This window comes from Apiospora phragmitis, assembly GCF_038363925.1.
Source record: "Apiospora phragmitis strain CBS 135458 chromosome Unknown utg000013l:1.0-2965645.0:1.0-2969333.0, whole genome shotgun sequence".
NCBI classification, from domain to species: Eukaryota; Fungi; Ascomycota; class Sordariomycetes; order Amphisphaeriales; family Apiosporaceae; genus Apiospora; species Apiospora phragmitis.
This window is the reverse complement of record NW_027117413.1, coordinates 800,483-815,115: the sequence shown is the minus strand read 5'-3', so window position 1 is coordinate 815,115 and position 14,633 is coordinate 800,483. Positions and strand designations below refer to the sequence as shown.

The window sequence follows — 14,633 nt, the reverse complement described above, 5'->3', positions numbered from 1 at the left end:
GGTGGCATAAGTATGTCTCGGAGTTGACAGCCAGCCGCGAGAGATCGGATCCAATCAATTTACCGAGGGGTCAGTGTCTGTCCTCCCAAGCAATCAATCGATTGCATACGACCTGTCACAACCGTGCCGTGTTGTGGCGCAGATGACGGGAAAGCCAGCTTTCTCTCATTCTATCGTAGGTACTTGCTTCTTGCAGGAATCGGAGGGGAAATAAGGGGGAAAGTTTAGCTCAACTGTTACGGGCGGGCGTAGTCTTTTACGGTACAACTGTGTTATGGCCATCAGACTTCAACGCTGGCCAGTAGTTTCATTTGAAGATCGATATTATACAGACGTATTATCGGTGTGCATTCATAGCCGCATGTGACGCAGCTTGATATACGTCCTGCACTGGGGCGTTGTCCAGATGAGGAAGGTCGGTAGATGGAGGTGGCAGTCAAAGTCCAGGCGCCAGACCCCTACAAGGTTAGTGGAGTTGGCGCTGTAGCCAGTGACATTCATCCTCAGCAACACATGTCAACAGCGGGACGCATCCGATCATTAGCCCATCAATTATCATCACCACTTGAGGGTGGCATTCTACACATTAAGCTCGAGTTGGGCTAGTGACCACCGTTCTCTAATGCACTCTTATCACCTTTTCGAGAGGGACGATGATGACGCTGCAGGCGCAGATATAAAGCTGCAAGATGGCCCGCCTGCGAAAGCGCCGGGCGCTGACCCGCGTCGTCGCAATCGCCCCTGAGCACCCCAGTCAATCTGCCGCCTGCTGGCGCTGTTCGCCAGCCATGAAGTTTGCGCTTTTTGCTGTCGCGTTCTTCACCACCCTTTCGCTCCAGCGCAGTCTGAGGTACAGAAACAAAACAGACTTCAGCGCACCGCTCCAGTTTAAGAAAGATGGCACGTTTCAGATATCCATCTTTGAAGATCTACACTTTGGAGAGAGTACGTATCAGACCCAATCCGACGCCGATCTTTGGCGAACCCCCCCGGCCGCCCGTACTGATAAGCCTGCAGATGCGTGGGACCCATGGGGGCCCCAGCAGGACATCAATTCCGTCAAGGTCATAAACAAGATTCTCGACGCCGAGCACCCCGGTCTGGTCGTGCTCAACGGCGATCTCATCACGGGCGAAAACACGTATCTGGAGAACAGCACCGAGTACGTCGATCAGATCGTCGGCCCCCTGGTCCAGCGCGGCCTGTCGTGGGCCTCGACGTACGGCAACCACGACCACAGCTTCAACGTCACCGGCGCCACCATCCTGGACCGCGAGCGTCGCTGGCCCAATGCGCGTACGATGCAGATGGTCTTTGGCGATGACGCGGGCGTCTCCAACTACTACCTGCCCGTGTACGACCCGGCGTGCGCTGGTAGTTCCGTCGGCGACAGCTGCGCGCCCGAGTTGCTCCTATGGTTCTTCGACAGTCGCGGCGGCTGGCGCTACCAGCAGAAGGACGCCAAAGGCGACAAGGTCGGGCAACCGGACTGGGTCGACGTCAGCGTCGTCAACTGGTTCACGCAGACCAACGCCGCGCTGACGAACAAGCATCAGAAAGCGATCCCGTCACTGGCATTCGTCCACATCCCCACCAACGCGTCGCTGGCGCTGCAGGAGGCCGGGGTCGACAAGCACCGGCAGCCCGGCATCGACGACGATGTGCCACTCGCGCAGCAGGCCCAGGGCTGGTGCCCCGACGGCCGGGACGACGGCACCTGCGCCTACGGGGGGCAGGACGTGCCGTTCATGCAGGCCCTCACCACGACGCCCGGGCTGATGGCCATCTTCTCGGGCCACGATCACGGCGACACGTGGTGCTACAAGTGGGACGGCGTGCTGCCGGGCATGACGGTCGCGGGCCACGGGCTCCACGTCTGCTTCGGGCAGCACACGGGCTACGGCGGGTACGGCAGCTGGGAGCGGGGTTCTCGGCAGGTGCTCGTCACGCAGGCCCAGCTGAAAGAAGAGCAGACCGTCGACACGTGGATCCGTCTCGAGTCCGGCGAGGTCGTCGGCCATGTTTCGCTCAACGCTACATATGGCCAGGATAGATACCCCCGAACGCCGAACACTAAAACGTCCTGCCCGACTTGTAACTATACCGTCGTGACGCCCATGCTGGGAACGAAGCGAAAACGCGCTGTGAGTGGCCTTGTTTGACCTATAAAGGAATAACGCACATACCTACTCGACACGGTTGTGGTATTAAGTAAACCCGTTCGTGTGACTGCAACCCCCAAGTCCCCGTGACGAGATTCTGGATGTACATGAAATTTGCTTGGATCCTGCAATATAGAAAATCCATCGAAATGGTATATTTGGGGTATAATATTATATTACATAGAAAGATGATGTGGTCACGACATGAATTGTCGTTTCCTGTCCGTATATAATAATACAGTTAATCAAAAGACCCCTTCGACGGCCTTCTGTCCACGTTTGTCTCCGTCTTCTTCAGCGGCTCGGTGTCCTCGTACTGTATCTTGACGTCCATGGTCCGCATGATGCCGTTGTACGTCATGATGGCCTCGTCGGACCCCGTGGGCGTCGACCCGCGCACCTCGATGAGGCCGGAGTGATTGGGCGAGTCGTATCCCCGCAGCGGCTTCATGGCAATGCTGTTCGATTTCTGGTGGTGGTGGTGGTGGCTGTGGTGGTGGCTATGGTGGTGGAGCGAGCGGGTGTGCGACATGTCGCCGTACGTCTTCTTGCTGAAGTTGCGGCTGCCTTGGCCGTACGGGTTGGTGCCCTTGGTGTTCGCTCCGTGGCCGGTGCCGGTGCCGCCGTTCTTGGGGTCGTAGTCGTCCTCGCTCGGCATCGTGAAGAGGGAGGGGAACATGTGGCGCAGCAGGGGCCGCAGCGCGGGTGCGCAGGCCGTCACGATGGCCGTGTTCACTTCCACGACCGACAACACCATCTTGATGTCGTAGAAGCTGTCGCCGTTGGGGTTGGGGTAGTAGAAGAGCTCGATCAGGCCCCAGATGCGGACAATGCCGATTATCGTGACACTTTTATGGCGGTGTTGGGTTAGCCAAGGTGAAAAGAAAAGGGGGTGGGGGAAGGCGGCACAAAAACTTACACTCCACCCATCGCGAAGATGCAGATGACGGCGATCTTGGTCGCCCGGCGCATCTTCAGCCCCAGGAACACGTAAAACGGCAGCGCGACGACGAGGACGTCGGTCAGGATGGTGATGCTGGAGATGGTGACGTGAAACGCGTTGTTGATGCAGCGGGCGTCGGCCTTGGCCGCCATGTCCCAGTTGGCCTCGATGGGCACGCACTGCAGCAGCACGCCGAAGAAGATGGCCACCGCCTGCAGCGACGTGAAGGTGATGAGGCCGAAGCACGCCCACCGTACGTTCCTTCGGAGACCGCCCACGCGCAGGATAAAGACGAGCACGGAGCACTTGACGAGGGCCAGGATCGGGTTGTAGAAGATTTGCGAGAGGTAGAACCACCACAGGCCCGGGGACGGGTCGAAGTCGGCGGGCACGTCTTCTTTGTGCCAGCCAAAGTAGCCCAGTTTGGCGTCTATGCATTTTCTAGGTTAGATCGGATGGTCCATGACTGCAGTTTACTTGGTAGTCGTATCCGCTGTTGAGATGCTGCACTTACACATGTAGAAAGGAGGGGACATAAGCAGCGAGCATAACTAGTTACATATTAGTCGACGTTCCTGTCTCCCACTCTCAAGGACGGGATATCATACCTCAGCCGGAACCATTAGGGTATCGTCTACGCAGGACACAGATGGGCTCAAGTCAGTATAATGATCCTCCCACGAACAAACACCAACCGAATCGATATTGGGGGAAGCAACGTACCCAGACCCCATTGGCGAGTGACTCGCAGTCGGGTCCAGACCCTCAGCGAGAAAGCGATGAAAGCGAACACCGTAAAGAAGACGATGATGAAAAGCGCGGCGGCCTGCTTCGGCGGCGTTGGCATGGCCGCGATATCTGGCGTCACAGGAACGGCCATGGTGGCGACGTCGTCGACGGGATGGCGCTCCGACGCACGCTCGGGCGAGAGAGATGGATAGAACGAGTGATATCCTCCTCTTACTTTGCTCCTCCCGTTCGTCTAATTGGGTCTTGATTTTTCCTAACTGCAAGTCCAGATGGAAACGGGGCAGACGCCGGAACTTTAAAAAGGAGAGAAGGGGACAGGACGGGAAATGGCGTAGTCGCCAAGAAAGCTTGATTATGGGGCTTCCAGTCTTTTAAGCAGCCTGAGCCGCATATGCGTGTGACCCCTGGCAGGCCCAGGTCTTCTAAAAGGACGAGAGGGCGACGAGGACGGAGCGAGGTTGTATGCCGACTGCCGCGCAGAATATGATTGAGAGGAATACGGTAGCGACGGAGGTGAAGAGTGATAATGACCCTTTCCACATAATATTCACTTCTCATTCTGTTCTCCTGCCTCTCCGTCTTGGGGGGATGGATGTTACATCACTCGCAGGACCAGGCAAGCATGTCGCCGCGCCCAGACCGCCGATCAGGAAAGCACAAGTAAGTCATCAGCCTCCGTTTAAGCTGAACATGTGCCCCGGATCTTGCTCCGTGGCGGAGATGCGATTGGTGAAACCCAGCAGAGCCGATGGCGAGATTGGGTTTTCTCAGTAAGGGGTCACGGACGATGTGACGATGTTACCTTTGGGCAACACTACTGTCATTAGTAGTTTCATCTGGCACGGCTCAGTGTAGGCGATGGATGGTATGCACCACTTGACGTGATGAGTGTGCATCTATCTGTTAGTACTTCGTATATACATTTGTAGTCGTCCGGCTGCGTCGCCAGGGTCGTATTGTAATATGGGGAGGCCCGCGATATCAGAGTCGCATCGCTCGGGCTGTCAAGGGTCTGCTCGGACCCTTCGTGGGCTCGTGGCCCAATCACAACGGCCCATTTGTTTATCGTCACAACGAGGTCGATGTTTCGATTTATGCAGGACTACCCTAATTTGCAGCGAAACTTGCAATACCAGGTATTAATTGAGTCAGTACTACCGGGGATAGGGGATATCGGCGGTCTGTGTACAATGACAAGAGATATAGGCCATCAGGTATACATACAAACTATTCATCGTGAACATGTAAACTGTTTCACTGATCTGGAGTTCGATGGTCAGAGTCCTCCTACCCGTAGACCTTGGCCGAATGGACGTTGCACGGTTTTCGTGACTACCACGTAAGATAATGAGGTCGCAACAAGCGGCTGGATGAGTGCTTCGGCTCAATGCCCTGGATCGGGTTCCTGAACCAAACGATCACTGCCCTTCTCTGTTGCGCAATGCGACCCTGCCAGTGATCCTTCTGCCCAGCCGGCCCTGGACGCGCTGAAGCGGAAACGATCGTCTTCGCGACCGGCCTTGGCGATGCCGGTAGAACAGAATTGCACTTGGTCCAAGTCAGAAGGATCCAATTACTATTGCCAATATGTATAATGCAGTCGCCGGGTAAGGGGCTATACGACGATAATACCCAAAAAGTTACAATTATTCAATTGTTTATTCGCAACTGATATGACTACCAGGCCCGGCCGATTCTTGGATGGTAAGATCCGTGCCTGGCCCAATTGTTTGTTTGTCGGCTCGTCGGCCGGGCTCCTCTTCTCTTACATACATACCCCGTTCCCCTCGTGGGGCCCCTTTTGAACTGACAGGGGTATCGTCAACAACCTGGTCAACTCCAAGGCAGGTGGGCGGGCCTATTGCGCCACCTCGGTTGTTCATCCTAGCGTTCTCTGCGGTCGGTTCGCTTCGGAGCTCCTCTGCGTCGGATTCACTTCCCTTATCGTCTTCTTGGAAGCTATATGTCCTGTATTATACCTGTTTTCTCAATTCGCCGTGTACAACTCCGAAATGAGCTGTTGGTTGTCCGTGCATATGGTAGCTTGGTAATTAATGGTCTGACATCGTGAGTCCCTAGCTTCCGGGACCATCATTCAACAGATACTGTCCGTGCCGATGCCGAACGACACTTCGAAGTTCGGTGTTTCCCATTGTTGGTATGCACGTGTCCCAATCGAGCCCGGCCTCCCATGCGTACAACGCTCGAACCGGGTGGGCTCCCGAGAACACCACATTTCGTGCACCGTTTCCGATCGAGATTAGCCGCTCTCCACCGGGCTGGGAAACGTCGATATCCTCTCGACATCCCTCCCTCGCCAGATATCTCAGCTTTTACCTAACATCTCCAGCCTACTTGAAGCTGTTCGGTCGGTCAAGTCAAGAGACCTAGCTGAGAAAGTGGCTCGTGTCACGAAGGGTAACAACTCCCTATTCATTCGTTTCTTCGCCGATCAGGCGACATTCATTCGTTTATCTCACTAGCCCGACACCGTACGTTCTGTACAATGTCTCGTTCATCAGCCCGTGCTTTCTTGGCGGCCGCTCTGTCGCTGTCGCCACTCGTATCCTCGCAAAGCGTTCTTGTCCGTGGCAAACTCACAGGTATGATGTTCCCCGACAGGGATGGATATTCTCCTGCAGCAGCCCGTACCAGGCAGACTAACACAGAATCAGCTGCCGCCTCTCTCAATATCGGTCCAGCCTTTGAGACCGTCTTGCCAGGCTCTACCAGTCCTGAAGCCTTCCAGCTCACCGACGCCGTGCTTGCCAACCTCACCTCTCTGGGCCTCGACAACGTTACCCTCTTTCAATTCGACGACGGCTCACTGCCTGGCACCCCCAAGTGCAAGGCGTACCCAGGAGAGGATGCGTGGCCGACCACGGAGACGTGGGACACTCTCAACGTACTCACTGGGGGCAACCTGATCACGCCGGTGCCCATCGGTGCTCCATGCTACCAGGGGGAGCACTACGATGCCGCCAAATGCCAGGACGTGCTGGACAAATGGGACGACTCAACCATTCAGTGAGTATCATCAATCACCTCTCTTCCGAGGTACCCTCAAAACAGCATGTTCTAACGACACTGCACAACAGCACATTGAGCCCGACGTCCATGATGTGGCCCCTCTTCCAAGGCAACACCTGCCTTCCCCAAAAGGCCGGCACCGCCGGCGCGACCTGCGAGCTCGGCGGCTCCCCCGTGCACGTGGTCAACGTGAGCAAAGTCGCGGACATCCAGCTGGCCATTAACTTCGCCCGCAACACGGGCGTGCGCCTGGTCGTGCGCAACACCGGCCACGACTACGTCGGCAAATCCACGGGCGCCGGCTCCCTGTCGATCTGGACCCACCACCTCAAGGAGATCGACTTCATCCCGGCGTACAGCTCGCCCGCCACGTCCTACACGGGGCCCGCCATCAAGATGGGCGCCGGTATCGCGGGCTTTGAGTTGTACGAGGCCGCGGACAAGTTCGGCGTGAGCGCCCTGAGTGGCGAAGGCCGAGTAGGTTTGAACCCAACCAAACAAACCCAACCGCCAAGTGTGTGTCGTTATGTAAATAAGTACAGCTAGCTGACTGACACTTGCACCAAAACAGACTGTCGGTACTGCGGGTGGCTACACGGCCGGCGGCGGCCTCTCGCCCCTCACGGGCAAGTACGGCATGGCCGCGGACCAGGTCCTGAGCATCGACGTGGTGACGCCCGACGGCCGCTTCGCGACAGTGGACGAGAAGAACCAGCCGGAGCTCTTCTGGGCCCTGCGCGGCGGCGGCGGCGGCACCTTCGGCGTCGTGACGTCCATGACGGTGCGCGTGCACCCGCGCGAGAGCTTCTCGGGCCTGACCTTCTCTGTGACCTCGGGCACGGGCCCGGACGCTGCCATGAGCAATGAGGTCATGTACGCGGCGTTGGACGCCTACATGCGCCATTTCCCGGAATTCGCCGAGGCCGGCACCTACGCGTACTCAACTTTGCTGCCCTCGCCAGACGGCACTGGTCATACGTGGACCTTGAAGCCGTGGCTGATCCCGGGCATGGAGCTGGACGAGTACCGCGAGCTGGTGGCGCCGCTGCTGGCCGAGTGGAAGCAGCTCAACTTCCCCGTCGAGCCCGACTTCTTCACCACGGACAGCTTCCTCGAGGCCTACGACAACCACTTCCCCTCGGACCAGGTCGGCATGCCGACGGTGCGGACGGCGTCGCGCCTGATCCCCAAGGCGAACTGGGCGAACCCGAGCGTGCTGAACGACACCATCACGACGCTGCTGGACCTCGTCCAGCAGGGCTCGTCGCTGATCTTCTACTGCATCAACGGCGGGCACCCGCCGCCCGGCGCGCACGCGAGCGCGGTGCAGCCGTCGTGGCGGACGGCGTACATGTTCGCCATCGTGGGCACGATCTGGGACGCGGACGCGCCGCCGGCCGAGGTGGAGCGCATCAACGTGCGCATCTCGCAGGACTGGATGGCGCAGCTGCGGTCGCTGACGCCGGGCGGCGGCACCTACCTCAACGAGGCCGACGTCATGGAGCCGCAGTACCAGGAGTCCTTTTATGGGTATGACAACTACCAGCGCCTGCTGCGCGTCAAGCGCGCCCTCGACCCGCACTCCGTCTTCTGGGCGCCCACCGCCGTCGGCAGCGAGGGCTGGTACGTCAAGGACCAGGAGAGCTGGCTGACGCTGCAGACGGGCCAGCTTTGCCCCAGCGAGTCGGGCGCCACGTCGGTGGCGTAGTGTTTGGTTTTGCCTCCCCTCAACTGGCTAATTACAATTAAATTTCTTGTATATGGCCTCGCCCATTAACTTCCCTAATGTCTATTAGTTTGGTATAACCTCTAAGAGTCAATCATCAAATACCAATTCATCAGATGACATGCTTCTTCCAGCGCCCCTGAAAGGGCTAGCAGTGCTTTGTTTCAGTACCACCACCCTTTGACCTTCTCCTTTCGCTTTCTGTCTTTCTTCCATCCGAAGAGGACATCGCTCTTGAAAGTAGCGGTCCCACACACATTTTGAAACCCGGTAACTTTATCCTTTCTTGCTCCATCGAAATACATGTTCAATCCCTCCATTACGATGAGACTTAACACCACCACCGCCGCGATTGTCGCGCTCGCAGCCAAGGTAGCCCTGGCCGAAAACCAGAACGAGACTTGGCCCGACAAGTGCAAAGTCCTCCAGTTCTCGAACGTCGTCTCCGAGTCTGCACTCCTCAAGGTGCACTGTGACGACGGACCGGCTTGCGTCCAACTCGGCCTGAACCAATGTCTGGGAGTCAAGGATAACCAGCTGGTCGGCCTGAAAGAGTAAGCTACTTCGCCTGCTGCTGTTTTCTGATGTGTCTCTGGGTTTGCTGATCATGGATTCGACGCTTAATGGCAAGATCTCGGGTGCTGTCGACGAATGCACTCTGTCGCCCCGAACCGGCGTGCTGAAGTGCAAGAAGGGCGGCAATGTCCTCTCTCTTGAGACGAATAAGTAACGACTGCCGCTCCTCAACTGGCTGTTCTTCATCTCGCTGACATCGTGTACCCAGACTCCCTGATTGAGCTTGATAACGGTGGTATCAAGTGTTTCGGGCAATCCAGCGTGCCGTGTACTTCAGACCTTTGAGATGCAGGCTCAGCATGTCGATCGGTCCCGTATCCTGAATACAGTAGGTGACATTCGTCTAGCATAACACCATCAGTTTTGGGGGAGGTTAGATCCGGATCTAATAACGGCGTATCGTTCTTCCTGGTCTATAGTCTTAATACCATCTCCTCATCTCTATAACCCATTTTATAGCAACCACCCATTGCACCGTGTTTGGACCTTTCCCCTCATGATAAGTTTTGCCAGGCCTCCGAGCCCGAATGATAGAAAAACGCCGCGCTATAGAATGTCGCTTTGCTTTCTACTTGATGATGCACCTTCCGAACATCCGTAAGTCTCCTCATTCCTCGACGAACCCCATGGACTCGGCCGTCTGCCACTCAAGGAAGATCAAATTAAACCAACGCTTGCCGTCCCAGTATATGCACTTCCAATCGCCGCTGGCCTGTATCAGCATCATGGCGCCGCGGACGGGGCCGCGGGGCCGCAGGGTGGCGGCGAAGGCCTCGAAGGCCGGGATGAGGGCCTCGGCGGCGTCGTTGTTCATGCTGCCGTGGGTCGAGACGTAGAAGTCGGGCTCGTCGTCGGCGGCGAAGACGGACTGGCACACGACCAGGGTGCCGCCCGCGACCTCCGGGTCGGGCGCCGTCATGACCCAATTTTCCAGCTGGCCGCCGTCCAGCTGCGACTCGGCCGTCGCCGCGAGCGGCTCGTGCACCTGCACCACCTCCGACCCGCCGCCCGAAAACATGGACAGCAGCGCCGCGCCCGTCTTCATGAACTCGGCCTTCTTCTCGGCGTACGAGGCCGGGCTGGTCACGTCCTGCACCGTCTTGATGCCCAGCTCGCTGCGCTCGTCCCAGCTCAACGACTCGTCGGGGACGAGCAGGGCGATGGAGAGGAAGAGGGTGCCGTAGATATGAGCTCTAAGGATTGTGGGCTTGGGGGTGGCGCCATGGCGTGCGTGGTGATGGCTCTGATGCTGTTTTTCTATGACCCTAGTAGTAGCTCGGATTTGTTGTTGCTGTTGTTGTTGTCGTTGTAGTAGTGCTGAGCTGGAAGAGAATGGCCGGTGTCGGATGAGGCCAGGTCGCATGTGAAGAGACGTAGCAGCATAGCTTCTCCAGCCAGAACATATACGGCGCAGCATGATGCAAATGCGTAAGAGCAATTCCGCAATTAGTGAGAAAGCAAGTTTTGCCCTCGTCATGAAATTGGTATCGCGGTAAAAGCAGTGAGCTGAGATGCGCCGAACATGGCAACCCGGAATGGTGATCTCGGTCGCGTACGGCTGGACGGACAATGACGATGGATTCGATGAGTTTTGCCAGGATTCCCTGATTCACTGGTGATTGGCGATGCCCTGGACGTGGAGCTGAAATTGGGTTGGGCCCGTGCGTTGAGCTGTCCGAAGTCCCCTGTAGCCGGTAGTCCCTGCCAGGATAGAGGGTGCAGCCCACTGTACCATAACAATAGTAACTGCAGTCGAACACTTCAATGGGGATTGACGAGATATAACCTTACCAAGGCTCGGTGTGGGAGGTAGACACGTATGATTATAGGTATATGGCGCTATTGACCGAGTGGTGCTTATTTCAATTAGTATAGTAAGCCTCTAGCTGATGGTGGACGGGTACAGAGATGTGACATTGCCTGCGCCCGGAACACTGGTGAGTCAACCCCAGTAAGCACGCCAGGCTGCCATCTCGACACATGCTTGCTCTGAATACCTACACAAGGACTTCTTCTTTTACATTATACCAGCAAGTCTCGAGATGCACATACTAGACTTACCCAACGAGCTCATACAGAGCATTCTAATATCCTCAATTCATGTCCGAGGCGTGAAACGCGGCCTTCGATTGAATCTCGTATGTAGTAAGTGTCACCAGCACTCCCTTGGGGATGAAAGGTATCCGCGTGTGACTTGAGCCATTCACTCTGACAAAACGCTTACAGAGCGCTTCCATGAGAACGTCGTGCCCGCTCTCTACGTGTCGCGGGCCCTCGACCGCTTCTCCGCGCCGCACGTGGGCGGCTTCTGGTGGATGCGCGACGACCGCTACGGCGCCGGGGAGCTATGGCACGACTACCTCGTGTACCGCGTGATGGGGGAGACGGACCCGGACGTGGGGCGCTATGTCGAGATCCGCGAAGCCGCCGAGGCATTGTGGGCTAGAACCTCCTCCTCCTCCTCCTCCTCCTCATCTTCTGGCAGCTATAGTGTGGGCGGTGGTGATGGCCACAACCATCGCACCCTGCGTGACATCGTGGACGGACTGTGTTGGCTGGCTCTCGAGCGCGGCACCAACTCGCCCGGTGACCGGGAGAACTGGGCGAACCATCCCCAGGGCCTCCGGGCAGGTAACCACACAAACGCTGCCTTCAACCTCTTATGCGCGGCGGCTTATTACAACGAGGTCTCGGTGGCCGCCATCCTGCTAGAGAAGGGGGACAGCACGCCGGTGTACGAAATGAATCTGTTCCCGCAACCGGTCGAGATCGCCGCGTTCCGGGGCCACGCCGAGATGCTGGACCTCTTCCAGAACCACATCTGGGCCGTGGAGAAAGCGGCTGGGTACCACCGAATGCCCGACGACCTCGACGAAGACTGGATCATGTGGTCGGTCAGTAGGTGGCCGGGCGCCATCCAAGGCGCCCTCCTCGCAGACGACTTGCCCATGCTGCAACGCGCCATCTTCCCGCCCACCCTGAGCGACTATCCACCTCCCATGCTGTCCAAGCGCTTCGTGTTCCAGGACACCGCCGGTCCCGTCTGGATGTGCGCCACCGACCTGTCCATGCTGCAGTGGTTTGCCCAGTCGCCCGCCATGTGGGACTACATGACGCAGCTCGGCGCCGAGCCCAACCGGGACCTGGACCGGACGAAGAACTGGTACGCCCAGCACGGCAACCTGGCCATGCTGCGGCACTACTGCGTCCGCTTCGCCGAGCTCGGTGGGCTGCCGCGGGAAGGCAAGACGCCGTGGCTGGACATAAACTACACGATGGCACAGCAGCGCGGCAGCCCGCTGCTGTACGCGTGCCAGAACGGCTACGAGGACGTGGTGGACTACCTGCTCGAGGAGGAGTACGGCGGTGTCGCGGGGTCTTCGCAACCCGGCGGCCAAGGCGGCGTCGCGGCGCGCGCCGGCAGCGTGCGCATCATGGCCAAGCTGCTCGAATACGAGTTCGTCTCGGTATCGCGCGGGGCAAAGTGGCTTTTAAGAGAGGCCGTGCTGGGCGAGAACAGACCCATGGTGGAGCTGCTGGTACGGAAGGGGTTCTTGTTCACCGAGGAACACAGGAGGTCTACGATCGAAAAAGCTTCGGAATTGGGCCTGGATTCGATGGTGGACTACTTAGAGTCTTGGGAAACGACAGTATCTACTGTCTGAGTCTCAATAGGTGCCCGGGGATCCATCATTATCAGCTTGATTGACTATCTTCAGAGGTTTAGGCCATGGATGCCGTATACAGTGCCTCCTATTTACATGTGCTTCAATCGCAGGCTTCGGCGCTTTCCTTCCTCTGGCTCTGCCCTTCGTCGAAGCAGTTCCGTCACGCGTATCGAGGGTAGTCGACGGACCTAGGAGCCTGGCTTCAAGGTGTTCTATGAACTCGGTCAACTCGCCTGGCTTGTCGCCACAGTACCACCGCGCACGGCTTTGACAATAGCTGAGCAGGGATCGCAGTTGCCCCCTTGGCCCCTGCGTCGGCGCCTAGCTCTATGAAGCGACGAGCAGCCTGCAGACGACGATCAATATCCCAGCTTCTCTGGGCGGCACTCAGGTTCCCCCGGATGCAAGCGTCCAGTATCGACTGGCCGGCGCCCATAGTGAGTATCACGTAGTTGACATCGGCGCCCAGTTCCTTTAGCGTCTCCATCATCGGGCCTCCGTCCTCGATTGCGGCGGCTCTTGCCAGCGGGGTGAGGCTGCCGGGATCCGGGGCATCCACGAGTGCATATTTCCGCCGTACGAGCATCTCGACGAACTGGCACGTCTTCTTCGACCGTGGAAGATTGTCCAGAAGGTGTAAGATTGTAGCCCGCAGTAGACGGGTTGGGAGAGACCGGCGTAATTGGACTGAAGCTCCATGTTGTAAAAGCAACTTGGTGGTGTCATACTCACCATAGTGGGTAGCAAGGACCAGGGGTGTCACAGCAATCTGGAGCTCGAACTTTCCAAGTATCACCCTTTCAACGTGGGGAACTGGAATGAGTGTCTTGTAAGCAAGCCCCGGCATGCCAATACGGTTCGAGATGGCATCGACGTTAACTCCGCGGTCCAGAAGGAAGCGCACGGTTTCCAGATGACCGTTAAGAACCGCGAGGTGCAATGGCTTGCAGAACACGTTGTAGTAACCCGTGGGGTTGTCGTTCTCAGCGTACACCCACTTATCCTTTGGTCTCATGGTTTTATCTTCATATCTGAGTGGTGGAATATAGTTAAGCACGCCATAAGCTGTATAACACATATCCTCTCGATACATGTCCCAATTGATAAACCCGGTGACCGGGCATCCTGGGTTGCATGTAGTAGTATGGTGTCTTTTACTGGCGGCGTCGATCGCCTGGAGAATGAAAGTATGGCCGCGCTCGGCGGCCCAGAAGATGACAGACCATTCGCTGTCTGCACAGATGGTCTCGTAGACGATAGTTCTCACGATGACGTTAAGCCATTTGTTCGCCTGGGCCAGTTTCGCCTGGTCTCGAGCATTGTGGCAACAACGGGCGATAAGAAGAACGATTTCCACAGCCAGGGCCTCGAACAGACTGTTCATTGGGTCTGTCAGCTGGTCATCTGCTTGACTAAGCACACCGTCTTCAACTTCGGCTGCCGCTCCTCCTGTGGGCCGAACTGGAGTCTTTCCGGTCTTCCTCTCGGCCATGCTTGATGCTTCCACACAGGTGATTCGAATCGCTGTTGTATGGAAGACTCAACCTCAACCGGGAGCTGGTATTCGAGAAATGAAAAAAAGGGGAAAGAAAAAAGGCTATGGGGTAACTGATCAAGATTTTCTCATACCCAATAAATGGTACTACATTTTCTACTGAAAGTCTGATCAGCTGCGAAAGCCTTGTAACAGAGTTCTGATTCGTTCTGGGTAAGGGGCAACTTACCAGGCGCCATTGGAAGAAGCGGAACTACCGTTCTTCCCTCCATGTCCCTCTTTC

At 57.1% G+C, this 14,633-nt stretch overlaps 7 protein-coding genes across 7 annotated transcripts; 4 read left to right on the top strand and 3 right to left on the bottom strand.

The window, feature by feature from the left end:
* Positions 1-689: 689 nt before the first annotated feature.
* Positions 690-2,162, top strand: PG994_013994 (Metallophosphoesterase domain protein; the record flags this gene model as incomplete). Its single annotated transcript, XM_066865403.1, has 1 exon — positions 690-2,162. One exon carries the CDS (start codon positions 690-692, stop codon positions 2,160-2,162), a length of 1,473 nt encoding a protein of 490 aa, XP_066708532.1.
* A 241-nt stretch (positions 2,163-2,403) lies between these two features.
* PG994_013993 (integral membrane protein PTH11) lies at positions 2,404-3,985 on the bottom strand (the record flags this gene model as incomplete). Its single annotated transcript, XM_066865402.1, has 5 exons — positions 2,404-3,010; positions 3,082-3,535; positions 3,620-3,656; positions 3,714-3,739; positions 3,829-3,985. 5 exons carry the CDS (start codon positions 3,983-3,985, stop codon positions 2,404-2,406), a joined length of 1,281 nt encoding a protein of 426 aa, XP_066708531.1.
* Positions 3,986-6,361: 2,376 nt separating this feature from the next.
* On the top strand, positions 6,362-8,593 carry PG994_013992 (uncharacterized protein; the record flags this gene model as incomplete). The annotated part of the gene is made up of 3 exons (XM_066865401.1): positions 6,362-6,882; positions 6,954-7,362; positions 7,457-8,593. 3 exons carry the CDS (start codon positions 6,362-6,364, stop codon positions 8,591-8,593), a joined length of 2,067 nt encoding a protein of 688 aa, XP_066708530.1.
* Positions 8,594-8,935: 342 nt separating this feature from the next.
* On the top strand, positions 8,936-9,341 carry PG994_013991 (uncharacterized protein; the record flags this gene model as incomplete). The annotated part of the gene is made up of 2 exons (XM_066865400.1): positions 8,936-9,060; positions 9,167-9,341. The coding sequence occupies 2 exons, from the start codon at positions 8,936-8,938 to the stop codon at positions 9,339-9,341; spliced, it is 300 nt and encodes a 99-aa protein (XP_066708529.1).
* A 453-nt stretch (positions 9,342-9,794) lies between these two features.
* Positions 9,795-10,550, bottom strand: PG994_013990 (uncharacterized protein; the record flags this gene model as incomplete). The annotated part of the gene is made up of 1 exon (XM_066865399.1): positions 9,795-10,550. The coding sequence occupies one exon, from the start codon at positions 10,548-10,550 to the stop codon at positions 9,795-9,797; it is 756 nt and encodes a 251-aa protein (XP_066708528.1).
* A 679-nt stretch (positions 10,551-11,229) lies between these two features.
* PG994_013989 (uncharacterized protein) lies at positions 11,230-12,852 on the top strand (the record flags this gene model as incomplete). The annotated part of the gene is made up of 2 exons (XM_066865398.1): positions 11,230-11,332; positions 11,414-12,852. 2 exons carry the CDS (start codon positions 11,230-11,232, stop codon positions 12,850-12,852), a joined length of 1,542 nt encoding a protein of 513 aa, XP_066708527.1.
* Positions 12,853-13,057: 205 nt separating this feature from the next.
* PG994_013988 (uncharacterized protein) lies at positions 13,058-14,347 on the bottom strand (the record flags this gene model as incomplete). Its single annotated transcript, XM_066865397.1, has 1 exon — positions 13,058-14,347. The coding sequence occupies one exon, from the start codon at positions 14,345-14,347 to the stop codon at positions 13,058-13,060; it is 1,290 nt and encodes a 429-aa protein (XP_066708526.1).
* Positions 14,348-14,633: the final 286 nt, after the last annotated feature.